At 48.5% G+C, this 23,523-nt stretch overlaps 1 protein-coding gene across 1 annotated transcript in view; it reads left to right on the forward strand.

The window, feature by feature from the left end:
• Positions 1-23,523, forward strand: part of mogs (mannosyl-oligosaccharide glucosidase) — a 79,492-nt gene that overhangs the window by 49,558 nt on the left and 6,411 nt on the right. The window contains exons 3-4 of the mRNA XM_072578555.1: positions 15,635-15,855; positions 17,974-18,167. Of these exons, the coding sequence (XP_072434656.1) occupies positions 15,635-15,855; positions 17,974-18,167 (415 nt within the window). The remainder of the gene's footprint in view (positions 1-15,634; positions 15,856-17,973; positions 18,168-23,523) is intronic.

Here is a 23,523-nt window from a genome sequence, read left to right on the forward strand (position 1 = left end):
TCTCTCTCTCTCGCTGTCTCTCTCTCTCTCGCTGTCTCTCTCTCTCTCGCTGTCTCTCTCTCTCTCGCTGTCTCTCTCTCTCTCGCTGTCTCTCTCTCTCTCGCTGTCTCTCTCTCTTGCTGTCTCTCTCTCCCTCGCTGTCTCTCTCCCTCGCTGTCTCTCTCCCTCGCTGTCTCTCTCCCTCGCTGTCTCTCTCCCTCGCTGTCTCTCTCCCTCGCTGTCTCTCTCCCTCGCTGTCTCTCTCCCTCGCTGTCTCTCTCCCTCGCTGTCTCTCTCCCTCGCTGTCTCTCTCCCTCGCTGTCTCTCTCCCTCGCTGTCTCTCTCCCTCGCTGTCTCTCTCCCTCGCTGTCTCTCTCCCTCGCTGTCTCTCTCCCTCGCTGTCTCTCTCCCTCGCTGTCTCTCTCCCTCGCTGTCTCTCTCCCTCGCTGTCTCTCTCCCTCGCTGTCTCTCTCCCTCGCTGTCTCTCTCCCTCGCTGTCTCTCTCCCTCGCTGTCTCTCTCCCTCGCTGTCTCTCTCCCTCGCTGTCTCTCTCCCTCGCTGTCTCTCTCCCTCGCTGTCTCTCTCCCTCGCTGTCTCTCTCCCTCGCTGTCTCTCTCCCTCGCTGTCTCTCTCCCTCGCTGTCTCTCTCCCTCGCTGTCTCTCTCCCTCGCTGTCTCTCTCCCTCGCTGTCTCTCTCCCTCGCTGTCTCTCTCCCTCGCTGTCTCTCTCTCTCGCTGTCTCCGGCTCTCGCTGTCTCTCTCTCTCCCTCGCTGTCTCTCTCTCTCGCTGTCTCTCTCTCTCTCCCTGTCTCTCTCTCTCGCTGTCTCTCTCTCTCTCGCTGTCTCTCTCTCTCTCGCTGTCTCTCTCTCTCTCGCTGTCACTCTCCCTCGCTGTCTCTCTCTCCCTCGCTGTCTCTCTCTCCCTCGCTGTCTCTCTCTCCCTCGCTGTCTCTCTCTCCCTCGCTGTCTCTCTCTCCCTCGCTGTCTCTCTCTCCCTCGCTGTCTCTCTCTCCCTCGCTGTCTCCTGCTCTCGCTGTCTCTCTCTCTCCCTCGCTGTCTCTCTCTCTCTCGCTGTCTCTCTCTCTCTCTCGCTGTCTCCGGCTCTCGCTGTCTCTCTCTCTCTCGCTGTCTCTCTCTCTCGCTGTCTCTCTCTCCCTCGCTGTCTCTCTCTCTCGCTGTCTCCGGCTCTCGCTGTCTCTCTCTCTCCCTCGCTGTCTCTCTCCCTCGCTGTCTCTCTCTCTCGCTGTCTCTCTCTCTCTCGCTGTCTCTCTCTCCCTCGCTGTCTCTCTCTCCCTCGCTGTCTCTCTCTCCCTCGCTGTCTCCGGCTCTCGCTGTCTCTCTCTCTCCCTCGCTGTCTCTCTCTCTCGCTGTCTCTCTCTCTCTCTCGCTGTCTCCGGCTCTCGCTGTCTCTCTCTCTCGCTGTCTCTCTCTCTCGCTGTCTCTCTCTCCCTCGCTGTCTCTCTCTCTCTCGCTGTCTCTCTCCCTCGCTGTCTCTCTCTCCCTCGCTGTCTCTCTCTCCCTCGCTGTCTCTCTCTCTCTCGCTGTCTCTCTCTCTCTCGCTGTCTCCGGCTCTCGCTGTCTCTCTCTCTCTCGCTGTCTCCGGCTCTCGCTGTCTCCGGCTCTCGCTGTCTCCGGCTCTCGCTGTCTCCGGCTCTCGCTGTCTCCGGCTCTCGCTGTCTCCGGCTCTCGCTGTCTCTCTCCCTCGCTGTCTCTCTCCCTCGCTGTCTCTCTCTCTCGCTGTCTTCGGCTCTCGCTGTCTCTCTCCCTCGCTGTCCCTCGCTCTCGCTGTCTCTCTCCCTCGCTGTCTCTCTCCCTCGCTGTCTCTCTCTCTCTCGCTGTCTCTCTCTCTCGCTGTCTCTCTCCCTCGCTGTCTCTCTCCCTCGCTGTCTCCGGCTCTCGCTGTCTCCGGCTCTCGCTGTCTCCGGCTCTCGCTGTCTCTCTCCCTCGCTGTCTCTCTCCCTCGCTGTCTCTCTCTCCCTCGCTGTCTCTCCCTCCCTCGCTGTCTCTCTCTCTCGCTGTCTCTCTCTCTCTCGCTGTCTCTCTCTCTCTCGCTGTCTCTCTCTCCCTTGCTGTCTCTCTCTCCCTTGCTGTCTCTCTCTCCCTTGCTGTCTCTCTCTCCCTCGCTGTCTCTCTCTCTCTCGCTGTCTCTCTCTCCCTCGCTGTCTCTCTCTCTCTCGCTGTCTCTCTCTCTCTCGCTGTCTCTCTCTCTCTCGCTGTCTCTCTCTCCCTCGCTGTCTCTCTCCCTCGCTGTCTCTCTCCCTCGCTGTCTCTCTCCCTCGCTGTCTCTCTCTCTCGCTGTCTCTCTCTATCGCTGTCTCTCTCTCTCGCTGTCTCTCTCTCTCTCGCTGTCTCTCTCTCTCTCGCTGTCTCTCTCTCTCTCGCTGTCTCTCTCTCTCTCGCTGTCTCTCTCTCTCTCTCGCTGTCTCTCTCTCTCGCTGTCTCTCCCTCTCGCTGTCTCTCTCTCTCGCTGTCTCTCTCTCTCGCTGTCTCTCCCTCTCGCTGTCTCTCCCTCTCGCTGTCTCTCTCTCTCGCTGTCTCTCTCTCTCGCTGTCTCTCTCGCTGTCTCCGGCTCTCGCTGTCTCTCTCTCTCGCTGTCTCTCTCGCTGTCTCTCTCTCTCGCTGTCTCTCTCGCTGTCTCCGGCTCTCGCTGTCTCTCTCTCTCGCTGTCTCTCTCGCTGTCTCCGGCTCTCGCTGTCTCTCTCTCTCGCTGTCTCTCTCTCGCTGTCTCTCTCTCTCTCGCTGTCTCTCTCTCTTGCTGTCTCTCTCTCTCTCGCTGTCTCTCTCTCTCTCGCTGTCTCTCTCTCTCTCGCTGTCTCTCTCTCTCTCGCTGTCTCTCTCTCTCTCGCTGTCTCTCTCTCTCTCGCTGTCTCTCTCTCTCTCGCTGTCTCTCTCTCTCTCGCTGTCTCTCTCTCTCTCGCTGTCTCTCTCTCTCTCGCTGTCTCTCTCTCCCTCGCTGTCTCTCTCCCTCGCTGTCTCTCTCCCTCGCTGTCTCTCTCCCTCGCTGTCTCTCTCCCTCGCTGTCTCTCTCCCTCGCTGTCTCTCTCCCTCGCTGTCTCTCTCCCTCGCTGTCTCTCTCCCTCGCTGTCTCTCTCCCTCGCTGTCTCTCTCCCTCGCTGTCTCTCTCCCTCGCTGTCTCTCTCCCTCGCTGTCTCTCTCTCCCTCGCTGTCTCTCTCCCTCGCTGTCTCTCTCCCTCGCTGTCTCTCTCCCTCGCTGTCTCTCTCCCTCGCTGTCTCTCTCTCTCTCTCTCTCTCTCGCTGTCTCTCTCTCTCTCGCTGTCTCTCTCTCTCTCGCTGTCTCTCTCTCTCGCTGTCTCTCTCTCTCGCTGTCTCTCTCCCTCGCTGTCTCTCTCCCTCGCTGTCTCTCTCCCTCGCTGTCTCCGGCTATCGCTGTCTCTCTCTCTCCCTCGCTGTCTCTCTCCCTCGCTGTCTCTCTCCCTCGCTGTCTCTCTCCCTCGCTGTCTCTCTCCCTCGCTGTCTCTCTCCCTCGCTGTCTCTCTCCCTCGCTGTCTCTCTCCCTCGCTGTCTCTCTCCCTCGCTGTCTCTCTCCCTCGCTGTCTCTCTCCCTCGCTGTCTCTCTCCCTCGCTGTCTCTCTCCCTCGCTGTCTCTCTCCCTCGCTGTCTCTCTCCCTCGCTGTCTCTCTCCCTCGCTGTCTCTCTCCCTCGCTGTCTCTCTCCCTCGCTGTCTCTCTCCCTCGCTGTCTCTCTCCCTCGCTGTCTCTCTCCCTCGCTGTCTCTCTCCCTCGCTGTCTCTCTCCCTCGCTGTCTCTCTCCCTCGCTGTCTCTCTCCCTCGCTGTCTCTCTCCCTCGCTGTCTCTCTCTCTCGCTGTCTCTCTCTCTATCTCTCGCTGTCTCCGGCTCTCGCTGTCTCTCTCTCTCGCTGTCTCTCTCTCTCTCGCTGTCTCTCTCTCCCTCGCTGTCTCTCTCTCCCTCGCTGTCTCTCTCTCCCTCGCTGTCTCTCTCTCCCTCGCTGTCTCTCTCTCTCGCTGTCTCTCTCGCTGTCTCCGGCTCTCGCTGTCTCTCTCTTGCTGTCTCCGGCTCTCGCTGTCTCTCTCTCTCGCTGTCTCTCTCTCGCTGTCTCTCTCTCTCTCGCTGTCTCTCTCTCCCTCGCTGTCTCCCTCCCTCTCTCTCTCTCTCTCTCGCTGTCTCTCTCTCTCGCTGTCTCTCTCTCTCGCTGTCTCTCCCTCTCGCTGTCTCTCTCTCTCGATGTCTCTCTCTCTCGCTGTCTGTCTCGCTGTCTCCGGCTCTCGCTGTCTCTCTCTTGCTGTCTCCGGCTCTCGCTGTCTCTCTCTCTCTCGCTGTCTCTCTCTCTTGCTGTCTCTCTCTCTCTCGCTGTCTCTCTCTCTCTCGCTGTCTCTCTCTCTCTCGCTGTCTCTCTCTCTCTCGCTGTCTCTCTCTCTCTCGCTGTCTCTCTCTCTCTCGCTGTCTCTCTCTCTCTCGCTGTCTCTCTCTCTCTCGCTGTCTCTCTCTCTCTCGCTGTCTCTCTCTCTCTCGCTGTCTCTCTCTCTCTCGCTGTCTCTCTCTCTCTCGCTGTCTCTCTCTCTCTCGCTGTCTCTCTCTCTCTCGCTGTCTCTCTCTCTCTCGCTGTCTCTCTCTCTCTCGCTGTCTCTCTCTCCCTCGCTGTCTCTCTCCCTCGCTGTCTCTCTCCCTCGCTGTCTCTCTCCCTCGCTGTCTCTCTCCCTCGCTGTCTCTCTCCCTCGCTGTCTCTCTCCCTCGCTGTCTCTCTCCCTCGCTGTCTCTCTCCCTCGCTGTCTCTCTCCCTCGCTGTCTCTCTCCCTCGCTGTCTCTCTCTCCCTCGCTGTCTCTCTCTCCCTCGCTGTCTCTCTCCCTCGCTGTCTCTCTCCCTCGCTGTCTCCGGCTATCGCTGTCTCTCTCTCTCCCTCGCTGTCTCTCTCCCTCGCTGTCTCTCTCCCTCGCTGTCTCTCTCCCTCGCTGTCTCTCTCCCTCGCTGTCTCTCTCCCTCGCTGTCTCTCTCCCTCGCTGTCTCTCTCCCTCGCTGTCTCTCTCCCTCGCTGTCTCTCTCCCTCGCTGTCTCTCTCCCTCGCTGTCTCTCTCCCTCGCTGTCTCTCTCCCTCGCTGTCTCTCTCCCTCGCTGTCTCTCTCCCTCGCTGTCTCTCTCCCTCGCTGTCTCTCTCCCTCGCTGTCTCTCTCCCTCGCTGTCTCTCTCCCTCGCTGTCTCTCTCCCTCGCTGTCTCTCTCCCTCGCTGTCTCTCTCTCTCGCTGTCTCTCTCTCTCTCTCTCGCTGTCTCCGGCTCTCGCTGTCTCTCTCTCCCTCGCTGTCTCTCTCTCTCCCTCGCTGTCTCTCTCTCCCTCGCTGTCTCTCTCTCTCTCGCTGTCTCTCTCTCCCTCGCTGTCTCTCTCTCCCTCGCTGTCTCTCTCTCCCTCGCTGTCTCTCTCTCCCTCGCTGTCTCTCTCTCCCTCGCTGTCTCTCTCTCCCTCGCTTTCTCTCTCTCCCTCGCTGTCTCTCTCTCCCTCGCTGTCTCTCTCTCCCTCGCTGTCTCTCTCTCCCTCGCTGTCTCTCTCTCCCTCGCTGTCTCTCTCTCCCTCGCTGTCTCTCTCTCCCTCGCTGTCTCTCTCTCCCTCGCTGTCTCTCTCTCCCTCGCTGTCTCTCTCTCCCCCGCTGTCTCTCCCCCGCTGTCTCTCTCTCCCCCGCTGTCTCTCTCTCCCCCGCTGTCTCTCTCTCCCCCCCGCTGTCTCTCTCCCCCCCGCTGTCTCTCTCTCCCCCGCTGTCTCTCTCTCCCCCGCTGTCTCTCTCTCCCCCGCTGTCTCTCTCTCCCCCGCTGTCTCTCTCTCCCCCGTTGTCTCTCTCTCCCCCGCTGTCTCTCTCTCCCCCGCTGTCTCTCTCTCCCCCGCTGTCTCTCTCTCCCCCGCTGTCTCTCTCTCCCCCGCTGTCTCTCTCTCCCCCGCTGTCTCTCTCTCCCCCGCTGTCTCTCTCTCCCCCGCTGTCTCTCTCTCCCCCGCTGTCTCTCTCTCCCCCGCTGTCTCTCTCTCCCCCGCTGTCTCTCTCTCCCCCGCTGTCTCTCTCTCCCCCGCTGTCTCTCTCTCCCCCCGCTGTCTCTCTCTCCCCCGCTGTCTCTCTCTCCCCCGGTGTCTCTCTCTCCCCCGCTGTCTCTCTCTCCCCCGCTGTCTCTCTCTCCCCCGCTGTCTCTCTCTCCCCCGCTGTCTCTCTCTCCCCCGCTGTCTCTCTCTCCCCCGCTGTCTCTCTCTCCCCCGCTGTCTCTCTCTCCCCCGCTGTCTCTCTCTCCCCCGCTGTCTCTCTCTCCCCCGCTGTCTCTCTCTCCCCCGCTGTCTCTCTCTCCCCCGCTGTCTCTCTCTCCTCCGCTGTCTCTCTCTCCCCCGCTGTCTCTCTCTCCCCCGCTGTCTCTCTCTCCCCCGCTGTCTCTCTCTCCCCCGCTGTCTCTCTCTCCCTCGCTGTCTCTCTCTCCCTCGCTGTCTCTCTCTCCCTCGCTGTCTCTCTCTCCCTCGCTGTCTCTCTCTCCCTCGCTGTCTCTCTCTCCCTCGCTGTCTCTCTCTCCCTCGCTGTCTCTCTCTCCCTCGCTGTCTCTCTCTCCCTCGCTGTCTCTCTCTCCCTCGCTGTCTCTCTCTCCCTCGCTGTCTCTCTCTCCCTCGCTGTCTCTCTCTCCCTCGCTGTCTCTCTCTCCCTCGCTGTCTCTCTCTCCCTCGCTGTCTCTCTCTCCCTCGCTGTCTCTCTCTCTCGCTGTCTCTCTCTCTCTCTCGCTGTCTCTCTCTCTCTCTCTCGCTGTCTCTCTCTCTCTCTCGCTGTCTCTCTCTCTCTCGCTGTCTCTCTCTCTCGCTGTCTCTCTCTCTCTCTCTCGCTGTCTCCGGCTCTCGCTGTCTCTCTCTCTCGCCGTCTCTCTCTCGCGCCGTCTCTCTCTCGCGCCGTCTCTCTCTCGCTCTCTCTCTCCTCCTCGCTGTCTGTCTCTCTCTCTCGCTGTCACGCCCTCTCCCTCTTTCTCTCTCGCTGTCTGTCTGTCTCTCTCTCTCTCTCTCGCTGTCTCTCTCCCTCTCTCACTGTCTGTCCATCGCTGTCAATGTCTCTCTCTCTCTCTCTCTTGCTGTCTTGCGCTCTCTCTCTCGCTGGCTGTCTGTCTCTTGCTCTCACTGTCTCTCTCTCCCCCTCGCTGGCTGTCTCTGTCTCTCTCTCTCTCTCTCTCTCTTGCTCTTCCCCCCCCCCCCCGACCGTGTCTCTGTGAGTGTCTCTCTCTCTATATGTGTGTCTGTGTCTCTCTCACTCTCTGTCTATCTGTGTGTGTCTTTCTCTCTCTCTCTCTGTCTATCTGCGTGTGTGTGTCTATGTGTCTCTCCCTCTCTCTCTATCTGCATATGTTCCTCTCTTTCTGTCTATCTGCATGTGTCTCTCTCTATCTGTATGTGTCTCTCTCTGTGTCACTATCTGTGTGTGTGAGACTCTCTCTGTCACTCTCTCTGTGTTTCTGTCTCTCTCTCTCTGCCTGTTTTTCTCTCGCCTGCTCTCTCGCCCATCCCCATCTCTCGCCCAGCACCATCTCTCCATTTCCGTCAGTGTGGTGTGCCTCTCTTGCTGTCTCTCTCTCTCTCTCTCCCTCTCCCTGCAGCCCCCCCCCCCCGCCCCCCGTCTGTCTCTCTGTGTCTCTCTCCCCCACCCCCTGCCCCCAACGCCACAATTTCTACATCAACCTTTGTGTATGGCACTATGTCCCATCCTCTGGAATATATGGTATGTGTCTAAGAACGGTAGTAATTATAACCTATGAGTCTGATGTCAGTGCTAGGGAAGCTGCTAGAGAAGATACTCACAAATAGGATCAATTCATATTTGGAAGAAAATGGGCTTATCCTTGATAGGTAACATGTTTTTTTGTACAGGGAAGGTCACGTCTTACCAACTTAATAGAATTCTTTGAGGAGGTGACAAAGTTGATTGAGAGAAGGGCTGTAGATGTCATATACATGGACTTTAGTAAGGTGTTTGAGAAGGTTCCCCATGGATAGGCTGTTGGAGAAAGTGAAGTCACATGGAGTCCAGGGTGTAGTAACTAGCTGGATAGAGACCTGGCTGGACAGTAGGAGACAGAGAGTAGTAATGGAATGGAGTTTCTCAAAATGGAGACCTGTGCCCAGTGATGTTCCACAGGGATCTGCGCTGGGATCACTGTTGTTTGTGATATACATAAATGATCTGGAGGAAGGTAAAGGTTGCCTCATTAGCAAGTTTGCAGATGACACTAAGATCGGTGGAGTAGCAGATAGTGAAGGGGACTGTCAGAATACAGCAGAATATAGAGAGAATGGAGAGTTGGGCTGAGAAATGGCAGATGGAGTTCACTCCAGGCGAATGTGAGGTGATGCATTTTGGAAGATCCAATTCCAGAGCAAACTATCCAGTAAATGGAAAAGTCATGAGGAAAACTGATGTACAGAGAGATCTGGGTGTTCAGGTTCATTTTTCCCTGAAGGTGGCAACACAGGTCAATCAAGGGGTCAAGAAGGCATATGGCATGCTTTCTTTCATTAGATGGGATATTGAGTACAAGGGTTGGCAGGTCATGTTACAGTTGTATAAGACTTTGGTTTGGCCACATTTGGAATACTGTGGCACATTACCAAAAGGATATGGCTGCTTTGGAGAGGGTGCAGTGGAGGTTCACCAGGATATTGCCTGGTATGGAGGGCATTAGCTGCGAGTAGAGGTTGAGTAGATGAGATAAAAGGAGGTTGAGGGGGGTGCTGATGGATGTCTACAAAATCATGAGAGGTATAGACAGGGTGGATAAAAAGAAGCTTTTTCCCAGAGTTGGGGACTCAATTACTAGGGGGTCACGAGCTTGAGGTGAGAGGGGAAAAGTTCTTTACGCACAGGGTGGTGGGTGCCTGAAAGCCATTGCCAGAGGAGGTGGTAGAGGTGGGTACGATAGTGTCGTTTAAGATGTATCTCAACAGATACATGAATGGATAGGGAGCAAAGGGATACATATCCTTACAAAACAGACGACAGGTTAGATAGAGAATCTGGATAGGCGCAGGCTTGGAAAACCAATGGGCCTGTTTCTGTGCTGTAATTTTCTTTGATCTTATTTCTGCAGGCTTACTTTTATCCACCGTGAATGTTACTACTTTTAAAAACTCCAATAAGTTAGATAAACCATAATTCAGGTTACCCCGCACAAAACCCATGCTCATCCTTCCCAATTACCTTAAGGTTTTCTAGACATATTACTATAATATCTTTAATGTTCAATTCTGACATTTTCCGCACAATAGACATCAAGCTAAGTGGCCTATAATTTCCTGTATTCTGCCTCTTCCCCTTCAGCTAGCCTCATTTAGATTTTAATTACTAGTCTTAGACTCACTCTTCTCTCTTTCAAAGTAGACGTTTAATCAAGTCATATTGCACTCATTGATACCTGGATATGTCTTAACTACGATGTTATTAATTCATCTTCTCACGTCACACAACACCAAGTTGAGTATGACCTGCTCTGTGGTGACTTCCAGAATCTTCTGCACTTAGAATATCTTGAAAGCATTCAGTAAACTCCTCATCCAGGCTACAACTGTTAATCTGATTTTTCCAACTTGTATGTTTGTTTTAAATAGAGGAAAATCTGCAGGAAGCTGCAACACAAACAGACTTGGGGTCTTGTGCCTGAAACACAGAAAGCTAACAGCCAGATGCAGAAGGTTATTAGGAAGGCGAATGGAATGGAACGTTGGCACTTATTTCAAAGGGGTTGGGGTATAAGTAGGGGGAAGTTGACAGTGTGTTGCTGGAAGAGCACATCAGGTCAGGTAGCATCCGAGGAGCAGGAGCCCTGATGAAGGGCTCCAGCCCGAAACGTTGATTTTCCTGCTCCTCGGATGTTGCCTGGCCTGAGTGTGCTTTTCCAGCAACACACACTCAACTCTGATCTCCGGTATCTGCAGACCTCACTGTCTCCCATAAGTAGGGGCAAGTCTTACTGCAACTGTACTGTTGGTGAGACCATATCTGGAGTAACATTTCGGGAAAGATATCATTTCGGTAGAGGCACCTCAGCAAAGGTTGATTAGGATGATCCCCAGTCTGGAGGGATTGCTACCTGCCTATCTTCTTTTCCACCTATCCACTCCACCCTCTCCTCCTTGACCTCTCACCTTCATCTCCTCCTCCACTCACCCATTGTACTCTATGCTACTCTCTCCCACCCCCATCCTCCTCTAGCTTATCTCTCCATACTTCAGGCTCACTGCCTTTATTCCTGATGAAGGGCTTTTGCCCGAAACGTCGATTTCGAAGCTCCTTGGATGCTGCCTGAACTGCTGTGCTCTTCCAGCATCACTAATCCAGAATCTGGTTTCCAGCATCTGCAGTCATTGTTTTTACCTTGTAATGAAATGCAAACAGATTGGGATTCTACTAACTGGAATTTAGAAGAGTAAGAGGTGATTTCATTATAACATACAGAATTCCTTTGAAGCATTTGCAGCCATCTTTATCCAGGAGTGCCAAGTGGATGATCCATCCTGGTCTCCTCCAGTGGTCCCCAACATCACAGATACCAAACTTCAGCCAGTTTGATTCACTCCACTTGATATCAAGAAACTGTTGCAGGCACTGGATACTGCAAAGGCGATAGGCTCTGACAACATTCTGGCAATCGTACTGATTTTATGCTCCAGACTTGCCATGCCTCTCACCAAGCCATTCCAGTCAGCTGCAACATTGACATTTATCCAACAATGTGAATAATTTCCCAGGTATTGCCCATAAAACCTCCAATAAATCCAACCAGGCCAACACTGCTCCATCATTAGTAAAACTAAAGGGCATTGATTTAAGGTGAGAGGGGAAACATTTAAAAAGAACCAGAGGAGTAAACTTTTATGCAGAGGATGGTGTGTGTATGGTACGAGTTGCCAGAGAAAGAAAGGGAGCTGAGTATAATTGCAAGATTTAAAAGGCATCTGAATAGTTATATGAATAGGAAAGGTTTAGGGAGGTATGGGTCAAAAGCTGGCAAATGGGACGAGGTCAGATTGGAATGCCTGGTTGACGCAGGCAAGTTGAACCAATGGATCCATTTACATGCTGTGTGAATCTTTGACACCATCCATCACTTAGAGTCATCAACAGCGCTGTCAAGCAGGGCCTGCTCGGCAATAACCTGTTTTCGGTTCCACCAGGGCCACTCACCTCCTGACCTCATTACAGCCTTGCTTCATGCCTGACACTTAGGAAGGTGGTTGTAGTTGTTGGATGGCAGTGATGTCAGCTCCAGGATGTCTCTGCAGGGTAGTGTTCTAGGCCCACTCATCTTTCAACCAGGTGGGACTTCAGCCTGGGCTTCCTGGCTTAGTGGCAGGAACACTATCTTGGAGATTGAAACAGGTACAGGAGTACAGGAGTAGTTCATTCTGCTCTTTGATCCTACTCTGCCGTTCAATATAATCTGGGCTGATCTCCCAATTCAGTATCCTGTTCCCTCTTTTTTTCCTTGTACCCTTGATCTGTTTAGCCCTAAGAACTATATCTAACTGCTTGAAAACATTCAATATTTAGGCCTCATCTGTTTTCTGTGACCAAGAAATCCACAGGATCATCACTGTCTGTGTAAATACGAATCCTTTTTTTGATCTTAAATTAATGTTATTAAGCAGAAGAAATGAAGATTTGTTAGAAGACTGACATATTTACACATCATACTCCTTTTAAAATTTTAAAAACACAGTAGTAGTCTAAGACCATTACTAGACTCCTTACTCCAAGGTAATCTATTTTTACTATCTTCTCACTTTCTCAGAAGCCACTGCTTTTCCATCTACCTTCATCCAGAACTGAAAACAACGTTTTTCTTCAAATCCATGTGCACTTAATGTAAGATTTAAAAATCCAAATTTAAATGACATTAAATCTCAGTACACTTTGTTCTTCAGTATAAAGCCTTTAACAAAGTTCTACTTGGTATGCTACTTAGTAACGTTAGATCACACTGGATTCGGGGAGAGCTTGCCAATTGGATAGATAATTGACTTTAGGGCAAGAGTCAGAGGGTGAAGATGGAGGGCTGTGTTTCAGACTAGAGACCTGTGACCAGCAGTATTCCACAGGGATTGGTACTGGGCCATCTTTAGTTAAGTCACTTAATGTCAATGATTTGGTTGAGAATTTAGGAGGCATGGTTAGTAAATTTATAGATTACACCAAAATTATTAGAATTGTGGCAAGTGAAGAAGGTTATCTAAGATTACAAAGAGATCTTGATTAACTAGATCAATGGGCTGAGTAGTGGCAGATGATGTTTAATTTGAATAAATGTGAGGTATTGCATTTTGGTAAAACAAATAAGGGCAGCACTATACAATTAAAAGTAGAGCCCTGGCTAGTGTTATAGAACAGAGACCTTGAACTTTGGGTCACAGATAGACAGGTTAAGAAGGCATTCAGGAGATGTGCCTTCATTGCTCAGATCTTTGAGTGTAGCATTTGGGATGTCATGTACAGGACGTTGGTGAGGTCTCTTCTGAAAGAGTGTAGAGTTCTGGTTGCCCTGTTATGGGAAGGATATTATTTAATTGGAGAGGGTTCAGAAAAGATTTACCAAGATGTTGCAGTGAATGGTGGTTTGAGTTCTTAAAATAGACTGAGAATGTTTTCACTGGAATGTAAGAGGTTAAGGGGTGACTTTTTAGAGACTCATGAAATCGTGAGAGACATAGATAAGGTGAATAGCAAAGATCCTTACCCTAGAGTGGGGGGAGTTAAAATCTAGGAGACATATTTTTAAGGTGAGAGGACAAAGCTTTAAGACCATAAGATGTAGGAATAGAAATTAGGCCATTCAGCCCATCAAGTCTGCTCCACCATTCAATCATGGCTGATGAGTTTCTCAACCCCATTCTCCTGCCTTCTCCCTGCAATCTTTGATCCCCTTAACAATCAAGAATGTATCTTAACTGTACTCAACCTCACCTCCATGGCCTTCTGTGGCAATGAATTCCATAAATTCACCACTCTGGCTGAAGAAGTTTCACCTCGTCTCTATTCTAAAGGGTCTTACCTTTAATCTAAGGCTGTGCTGTCAGGTACTGATCTCTCCTACCATTGGAAACATTTTCCCAATGTCCACTCTATCCAGACCTTTCTGTATTCTGTATACATTTCTCCCCCTGTTCTAGGCTTTGCATGACAGCTTCTGCTTTTAGTCTCGATATCGGTGATCCCATGGCTGTTCCACTGATATTTCTGCATACCTGGCCATTGAAGATGAAGTGGATCATAAGGCACAGATCTAGCAGTTTGAGGGTGCTTTCTTGGCTGATGGTGTTGGTGTTCTAAGTTGCCTGCATTCATGGTCCTTTGAATAGTGAGGCTAGTGTTTCCTTGGCTAGAGGATCTCCATGAAGGTGAACAGAGCTGTCACATTGAAGCAGACCAAACACAGCCAGAAACCCTAACCACCTTACCATAAATCAAAGAAGTTTCAGAAATGACAGCCAGACTACTGAGACCCCTCGGAATCCTAGTCGCACACAAACCCACCAACACTCTCAAACAAAAACTAACAAACTTAAAAGACCCAGTACAACCCATGGACAAAACCAACGTCATCTACAAAATTCCATGCAAGGACTGCCACAAACACTACGTAGGACAAACAGGAAGAAAGTTAGCCACCAGGATACATGAACACCAGCTAGCCATAAAAAGACACGACCCTCTCTCCCTCGTAGCCCTACACACGATTGAAAAAAAACCACCATTTTGACTGGGACAACACATCTATCCTGGGACAGGCTGAGCAAAGACATGCCAGAGAATTCCTAGAGGCCTGGCACTCCAACCACGCCATAAACAAACACATAGATCTAGATGCCATCTATCAACCCCTCAGAAAACAAACAGGAAATGACATCACTACAAACCCCAGGATCCCCATCCAGGAGAAAGATATAAACTTCGCTTCACTTGGAGGTCACCACTGATGATGTTACCTAGCCAGGTAATGAAACGTCTGGATATCAAACCTACAGCTCAGTGAGCAAACCTACACCCTAAACCTCAACCTGAGCTACAAACCTTGCAAACATCTTACCAATGGCCAAGGTCAGTTTATTGACCTGTAATTTGCCATCTTTTGCCTCACTCCCTTTCTAAACCGAGGGGGGGCTTTGTTAGCGATTTTCCAGTCCCTGACTTGTATGATTCCTGAAACATCACCACTAACACCTCCATTATATCTTCAGCTATCTCCTTCAGAACTCTGGGATGTAATCCATCTGGTTAAGTTTATTTATCCACCTTTGACCCTTCAGTCTTTCTTGCACCTTCTTGGTGATGACCACTGCACTCACTTCTGCTCCCTGACTCTGTTGAATTTTTGGGTTGTTACTCATGTCTACAGTGAAGACTGGTGCAAAGTATTTGTTCAGTTCCTCCACCATTTCTTTGTTCCCCATTGCTACTCCAAGTGTCATTTTTCAGCAGCCCAATGTTCTCTTTTGCCTCTCTTTCACCCTTTTATACATGTAAATAAACTCTTGCAATCTTCTTTAATGTTACTGACTTGCTTATCCTCAGATTTAATCTTCCCTCCTTCTTTGTTTTTAGTTGTCCTTTGGTCTTTGTAGGCTTCCCAGTTCCCTGATGTTTCACTGCCTTTTGTAGGCTTCCCAGTTCCCTGATGTTTCACTGCCTTTTACTTCATCTACTTTCTCTGTCACTTTTATGCTGTTCCTGCCTTCCGTTTGTCAGCCATGTTTGCCTCACCCTCCCTTTAGTATGCTTCTTTTTCCTGCAGATGAATTTCTGCTGTGTCTCCTGAATTACAGAGGAACCTCATGGGTGGGGAGTATTTTGTTTGGATAATTGAATGCCAAATAACACAGTTTGGCCAAGCATTGGGACCTTGCAATCTTGCTGGATAATCCAAATTTCAGATAATCCAGGTTCCTCTGTATTCCCAGAAACTCCTGCCATTGCTGTTCTACTGTCTTTCCTGCTAGGTTCCTCTCCCTGTCAGTTCTGGCCAGCTTCTTTCTCATGCCTCTGTAGTTACTTTTATTCAATTATAATACAGTTTCATCTGATTCCAGCGTCTCCCTGTCAAGTCGCAGAGTGAATTCTACCACATTATGGTTACTGCCTTTTTTTGTACAGTGGTTCATGTATGGAATGAGCTTACAGATTAAGTGGTGGTTGCTTTTAAAAGAACATTTGGGTAAGTACATGAATAGGAAGATTTGGAGGAATTTGGGCCAAGTGCAGGCAGATGGGACCAAATCAATTTGGTAACATGGTCAGCGTGGACTGGTTGGACCGATAGATTCATTTCCATGCTGTATGATTCTATGTCTCCATATCATATCCTTCAAGTGATCATGGTCTTGTAAATCAAATCCTGACAGGTATCTGTCTTATTCTCACAACTGGGATCATGGTCTTGTAAATCAAATCCTGACAGGTATCTGTCTTATTCTCACAACTGGGATCATAACAGGAGGTGCATGTTGAGAATGAGATTAAAACCTTGATGGAAGTGTGGAAAGATGCGTTCTACTTCTACCCTTCGCTGTCTGATAATGAATGGCTTTGTTATATTCTGGTGTTTTCTGGACATGATTAACATAACGCTGAATCTCATATTTTGTTGCAGCATTATTGATCAATCGATTTATTTTGAATTTATTCTGAAATTTAGGCTTGATGTGGCTCCAGCAGTTCAAAGCTGAGGTGAATTTGCGGCATACATGTGAGCAAGGTGATCGGTTACCTGGCTATGGCTGGCTCATGCATGATGGAATCAACTTTGGCATACAGGAAATTAAAGACAATGATTTCATTTTAACAACTGAGTTTGTGAAACGTCTTGGTGGACAGCATGGTGGAGACTGGACGTGGCGAATTACTGCTAAACCACAGGTATGTCAATATTATTTTTTGAAAATATGTTTCCAATGGTTATATGATAATCAGGCCCTATTATTTGGACTGAAATTTGATGCTTCATTATATATGCATGAACCTGTCAGGTTGCTGCATAATTTTGATTTTGGTCATTGAAGTTACATATACTTAAGTACAGTCAAAAGTTTTGTTTTGAGAGCAGTATGGAGGATTCAAGGATGGAGTCAATTTGGCCACAGCGACACAAAACAGTTGACTGCAATATTCAGTGTGGTCCACAGACCACCAGCTAACAGAAAGGACCTATAGGAACAAGTCTGCAAGGAAATGACAAATTATAGCACAATTATAATCAGAGACTTGCCGAAATCTTGACAGGGATACTGGAAGTGTAAGTGTTCCTGGATTTTGTTTGGCAGATGGGTAGGTGAGAAAGACTCAGTGTAAATTTCTAAAGGGGAAACGGTGTTTAACTAGCTTGCTCCTGTCTTCTGAAGAGATAACAGAAAGGAATGATGAGGGTAACATTGACGTGTTATAAATTAATTTCAGGAAGGCATTTGATACAGTGCAAAAGTTATAGGTCATGATAAAAAGGGATTAGGAGCAAAATTAGTTGCAAAATTGGATGTGTGATAAGAAACAGAAGGTAATGGTAAATGGGTGCTTTTGTGTTTTGCAAAAAAAGTGGCAGAATTCACCATCAAGTGACTTAACTGTTATGAAACACAAGATATTGGAAAAGTTTGGCAAACAGGTTTATGAACAAATTAGTGACTCTTTTTTGTAAATTTACTGTTTAACTGTTTTCATTTTGCATTGCTTGACAGTGTGTTTGTAAACAAATTGAGTTACGTAGGAGCCTCCTCAGCACTCTTGAAATTTCATTTAACATAAATTTGGAGGTGGATATCCTGGGATTAACTCATTAAGGTTTTCGTATGGCCTTTTTTTCAGTGTCACTGGATCGAAATGCTGGAACTCCCTTCCTAGCAGCATTAGAGAGACATACACCACAGAAACAGACCCTACAGTCCTACTTGTCCATGCCAACCATGTTTCCCAAATGAAAATTGGCTCAGTGGTTAGCACTGCTGCACTCACAGTGCCCGGGACCCAGCCTCTGGTTCAATTCCAGCCTCTGCCAACTGTGTGTGGGGTTTGCACATTCTCCCCATGTCTGCGTGGGTTTCCTCCGGGTGCTCCGGGTTTCCTCCCACAGTCACAAAGAATGTGCAGGTCAGGGTGAATTGGCCATGCTAAATTGCCTATAGTGTTCAGTGCATTAGTCAGAGGGAAATGGATCTGGGAGATTACTCTTCGGAGGGTCATTGTGGGTTTGTTGGGCCAAATGACCTGTTTCCATGCTGTAAGGAATCTCATCTTAAAAAAAGTCCCATCTGCCTGCTTTTGACCGATATCCCTCCTAGCTTTCCCTATTCACGTACCTGTCTAAATATCTTTTAAATGTTGGAATTGTGCCCACCTCTACCACTTCCTCTGGCAGTTCATTCCACATGTGCACCATGCTCTGTGTAAAAAAAGATGCCCCTCGAGTCCCTTTTAATTATTTCCCCACTTATCTTAAACCTGTGCCTTCTAGTATTTGGACTTCTGTACCCTGGGAAAAAGACCTTATCCATGCCTGTCATGATTTTGTAAACATCTGTAAGGTCACCTGTCAGCCTCCTACAATCCAGGGAAGAAGCTCATCGCCTATCCAGCCTCTCCTTATAATTCAAGCTCTCCAGCCTGGCAAACCCTTGTGAATGTTTTCTGCACCCTTTCTAGTTTAATTACATCTTTCCTATAGCAGGGCAACCAGCACTCCCAATGTGGCCTTGCCAATGTCATGTACAACCACAATATGATGTCCCACCCCCTATACTTACTTGTGTACTTAGTCCACATGGACTGCAGTGGTTTAAGAAGACAGCTCACTGCTATTGTAATGAAGAAAAGTTATAGATGAGCAAAAAACGATGACCTAAAGTGTATTGCTCATCCTCTAAACTCTTTTTGAAAATGTTCCAAGGAGGCAGGACTCTCTACTTCTGTAAGCAAACTATTATTTATCCTTGGTAAAGATAGGTGTGTTGTAGTTTTTCATGGGCAACCTGTTTTTGATTATAGAGTTCTATCCCAGAAAACCCAGTGATATCGTTACTGTTTTACGTTGCTGGTGATGGAGAAGGAATACTTCAGCCACACATTGAGGAAAAAAGCAAACTTCTGGCAGTGTCTGGTTCATCAGAGGAACTGGGCAAATTCACAATTACCTTCCTGGCACCAACTACGCTAAAATCTAGGAATTATAAGTATGCCAGGTAAGATTAGCTCTTTGTCTCAAACAAACTGGAAATTTATGTTTTAAAAACAAGTTTGAAGTCATGCTTAGTTGCAGAGCTATTTTATATATAGGTCTATGTGCATTCTTATAAATGTTTTGTACATATAGATGGACATTCACACACAACTCTGTTATAGATTGGTACATTCACTAGAATTATTTTGCACATAGTGTATATTGTCACAGTAAAATCTACAAAGTTAGTGTGCATATAGAAGTTTTTTTTCACATATTCTTTAGCTTGATCTCTATATATGCGCTATATGTGGAGGGCATTAGATTTGTCTTGATAGTCATGATGTGTAGGAGCATGAGAAAAAGGCAGGAGGTCAGCATCAGATAATAGAGCTGGTGTAGGCATGATTGGTCAAGTGGTCTCCTTTTGTATCGTTATGATCTTACGATATAGGTATTAGAGAACGAGAGTTTATGAAGGGATGTGTTCACATGCATTCAGAGCTACAGGGGGTATTATGCATTATTTATGGTTATATGTGTTTCAGTGCAGGTATATAGCAAGAAACTTGTACTTGCTGATCATTTATGAAATCCTTAGAGATACTGACTACACAGAATCTGCAACATGATTGTATTACCACGTGAGGATGTGTAAACATCAGAGGCTGAGGCAGCTTTTGTTTTACAATTTAGATTTATGGTCCGTTTATATCTTGGTGTGTTGAGGAGTAACCTTGGACATGTTGGTCAGATATCTTACAATTGTACAAAAGAGTTATGCAGAAGGAGTAACTGTGGAGAAATTGTTCATATTGAAAATTCCCATGTTCTTTGTTCAGCTTTGGAGTAATAGCTCTAAGGAAAATGAATAAGGTTTTTGGGAGATACTGAGGCCTAAGTTAAAATATGCATTTGCATTCATTGTCTTTTCAGTTCATTTATTTATACAGGCAGAATCTAGCAGACATGAAAAGCTTTGGTATTTCATAATTTGATTTTGGAGGACCTTTTTCATTGCTTCATTCTCTCTGCTTGCTGTACACTGCATACTACTCAGAATCTTGGAATAGGTACAGCGCAGGAAGAGGTGACAATTGTGGTCCTGCAGGAGTCTGCTCTTGTTCTAACTTACAACAATCACACAGACGAAGGGAGCACGGGGAGGCAATGGCCTAGTGGTATTATTGCTAGATATTAATGTAGAAATTGAGCTAATGTTCTCAGGAGCTGGATTCAAATCCCAACCATGGAAGATGGTAGAATTTGAATTCAATAATAATCTAGAATTAAGAATCTACTGATGACCATGAAACTATTGTCAATTGTCAGAAAAAACCATCTGGTTTTCTAACATCCTTCAGAAAAGGAAATCTGCCGTCTTTACCTCGTCTGTCCCAGATGTGACTCCAGACCCAACAGCATTGCGGTTGAGTCTCAGCTGACCTCTGAAATGGCCTAACAAGCCACTCAGTTTGAAGGCAACTAGGGACGGGCAATAAATGTTGGCCAGTCAGTGACACCACATCCCACAAGTGAATTTTTAAAACAATTTGACACCATTCAGCCAAAATAACCCGCTTGATTGACACCACATCCATTCTCTCTGTCCACCACTACCGTCGACACTCAGTTACAGCAGTATGTACTATTTACAAGATGCACTGTTGAAATTCACCAAAGCTCATTAATTAATACCTTCCAAACCTATGAAGTTAAAAATCACACAACACCAGGTTATAGTCCAACAGGTTTAATTGGAAGCACACTAGCTTTCGGAGCGTCGCTCCTTCATCAGGTGGTAGTGGAGGGCTCAATCCTAACACACAGAATTTAACATAGAATAGAGTAGAATAGAAAAATACAGTGCAGTACAGGCCCTTTGGCCCTCGATATTGCGCCGATCCAAGCCCACCTAACCTACACTAGCCCACTATCCTCCATATGCCTATCCAATGCCCGCTTAAATACCCATAAAGAGGGAGAGTCCACCACTGCTACTGGCAGGGCATTCCATGAACTCACAACTCGCTGAGTAAAGAATCTACCCCTAACATCTGTCCTATACCTACCACCCCTTAATTTAAAGCTATGCCCCCTCGTAATAGCTGACTCCATACATGGAAAAAGGTTCTCAAGGTCAACCCTATCTAAACCCCTAATCATCTTGTACACCTCTATCAAGTCACCCCTAAACCTTCTTTTCTCCAATGAAAACAGCCCCAAGTGCCTCAGCCTTTCCTCATACGATCTTCCTACCATACCAGGCAACATCCTGGTAAACCTCCTCTGCACCCGTTCCAGTGCCTCCACATCCTTCCTATAATATGGCGACCAAAACTGCACACAATACTCCAGATGCGGCCGCACCAGAGTTTTATACAACTGCAACATGACCTCAGTACTCCGGAACTCAATTCCTCTACCAATAAAAGCCAGTACGCCATATGCCTTCTTCACCGCACTATTTACCTGGGTGGCAACTTTCAGAGATCTGTGTACATGGACCAAGATCCCTCTGCTCATCCACACTACCAAGTATCCGACCATGAGCCCAGTACTCCATCTTTTTGTTACTCATACCAAAGTGAATCACCTCCCACTTACCCACATTGAACTCCATTTGCCACCTTTCTGCCCAGCTCTGCAGCTTATCTATATCCCGCTGTAACCTGACACATCCTTCCTCACTGTCAACAACTCCACCGACTTTCGTATCATTCGCAAACCTGCTCACCCAACCTTCTAGCCCCTCCTCCAGGTCATTTATAAAAATGACAAACAGCAATGGTCCCAAAACAGATCCTTGCTGCTCTTAGCTCTCTCTTCAGATCCTTCCTGGCTACCTTATAACTCTCAATCGCCCCAATTGAACCTTCACGCCTCATCTTTACATAAGCCGCCCTCTTCCCTTTAACAAGGGATTCCAATTCCTTATTAAACCACGGCTCCCTCACACGACCCTTTCCTCCCTGCCTGACAGGTACATACTTATCAAGGACACCCATTAGCTGCTCCTTGAACAATCTCCACATATCATTTGTGTTCTTCCCTTGAAGTCTATTTTTCCAAGCCACGCATTCTAAGTCGTGCCTCACCGCATCATAATTTCCCTGCCCCCAGCTATAACTCTTGCCCTGCAGTTCACACTTATCCCTCTCCATCACTGGAGTAACTGCTAGTAACTGCACTTTAAGATGAGCCTTTACCATCAACTACTACCCTCTGTCTTCTTCCAGCCAGCCAATTCCTAATCCAAACCTCCAACTCACCCTCAGTGCCATACCTCCGTATTTTTTGCATTAGCCTACCATGGGGAACCTTATCAAACACCTTACTAAAATCCATATACACCACATCTACCGCTTTACCCTCATCCACCTCCTTAGTCACCTTCTCAAAGAAATCAATAAGGTTTGTGAGGCACGATCTGCCCTTCACAAAACCATGCTGACTATCCTTGATCACATTATTCCTATCTAGATGTTCATAAATCCTATCCCTTACAATTCTCTCTAAGACTTTGCCCACAACAGAAGTGAGACTCACCGGCCGATAGTTACTAGGGTTATCCCTACTCCCCTTCTTGAACAAGGGAACCACATTTGCTATCCTCCAGTCTTCTGGCACTATTCCTGTAGACAACGAGGACATAAAAATCAAGGCCTGTTCCTGAGTGAATACTGACGAAAAATATTCATTCATTGTCTCCCCAATCTCTTCAGCCTCTACACGCAACTTCCCACTACTATCCTTGACTGGACCTATTCCTACCCTAGTCATTCTTTTATTCCTGACATATCTATAGGGAAAGCCTTTGGGTTTTCCCTAATCCTACCAACTAAGGACTTTTCATGTCCCCTCCTTGCTGCTCTTAGCTCTCTCTTCAGATCCTTCCTGGCTACCTTATAACTCTCAATCGCCCCAATTGACCCCTCACGCCTCATCTTTACATAGGCCGCCCTCTTCCCTTTAACAAGGGATTCCAATTCCTTATTAAACCACGGCTCCCTCACACGACCCTTTCCTCCCTGCCTGACAGGTACATACTTATCAAGGACACCCATTAGCTGCTCCTTGAACAATCTCCACATATCATTTGTGTTCTTCCCTTGAAGTCTATTTTTCCAAGCCACGCATCCTAAGTCGTGCCTCACCGCATCATAATTTCCCTGCCCCCAGCTATAACTCTTGCCCTGCAGTTCACACTTATCCCTCTCCATCACTGGAGTAAAAGTCACCGAATTGTGGTCACTGTCCCCAAAGTGCTCACCTACCTCTAATTCTAACACCTGGCCTGGTTCGTTACCCAGAACCAAATCCAGTATGGCCTCACCTCTTGTTGGCCTATCTACATATTGTGTCAGGAAACTCTCCTGCACACATTGGACAAACACCAACCCATCTAACGAACTTGAGCTATAGCTTTCCCAATCAATATCAGGAAAGTTCAAGTCCCCCATAACAACCACCCTATTACTTTCACTCTTCTCCTGAATCATCCTCGCAATCCTTTCTTCTACGTCTCTAGGACTATTAGGAGGCCTGTAGATAACTCCTAACAGGGTGACCTCACCTTTCCTATTCCTAACCTCAGCCCAAACTACCTCAGATGGCGAGTCTTCATCCATCGTCCTTTCCACCGCTGTAATAGTATCTTTGACAAGCAATGCCACACCTCCCCCTCTTTTACCCCCACCTCTGACCTTACTAAAACATTTAAACCCTAGAACCTGCAACAGCCAATCCTGTCCCTGTTTAGATTAGATTTAGATTTCTTACAGTGTGGAAACAGGCCCTTCGGCCCAACAAGTCCACACCGCCCCGCCGAAGCGCAACCCACCCATACCCCTACATCTACCCCTTACCTAACACTACGGGCAATTTAACATGGCCAATTCACCTAACCTGCACATCTTTGGACTGTGGGAGGAAACCGGAGCACCCGGAGGAAACCCACGCAGACACAGGGAGAACGTGCAAACTCCACACAGTCAGTCACCTGAGGCGGGAATTGAACCCAGGTCTCTGGCGCTGTGAGGCAGCAGTGCTAACCACTGTTCTACCCATGTCTCGGTAATAGACACAACATCGAAATCCCAGGTACCAACCCATGCTGCAAGCTCACCTACCTTATTTCGTATACTTCTTGCATTGAAGTATACACACTTCAAGCCACTTTCCTGTTTACGGTCACCCTCCTTTGAGATTGATGCCATATTCCTAACCTCCCTACACTCCACGTCCTGCACCCTAAAGCTACAGTCTAGGTTCCCATGCCCCTGCAGAGTTAGTTTAAACCCTCCCAAAGAGCACTAGCAAACCTCCCCCCAAGGATACTGGTGTCCCTCAGGTTCAGGTGTAGACCACCCTGTTTA

This window comes from Chiloscyllium punctatum, chromosome 1 (assembly GCF_047496795.1).
Source record: "Chiloscyllium punctatum isolate Juve2018m chromosome 1, sChiPun1.3, whole genome shotgun sequence".
In the NCBI taxonomy this organism is placed as follows: Eukaryota; Metazoa; Chordata; class Chondrichthyes; order Orectolobiformes; family Hemiscylliidae; genus Chiloscyllium; species Chiloscyllium punctatum.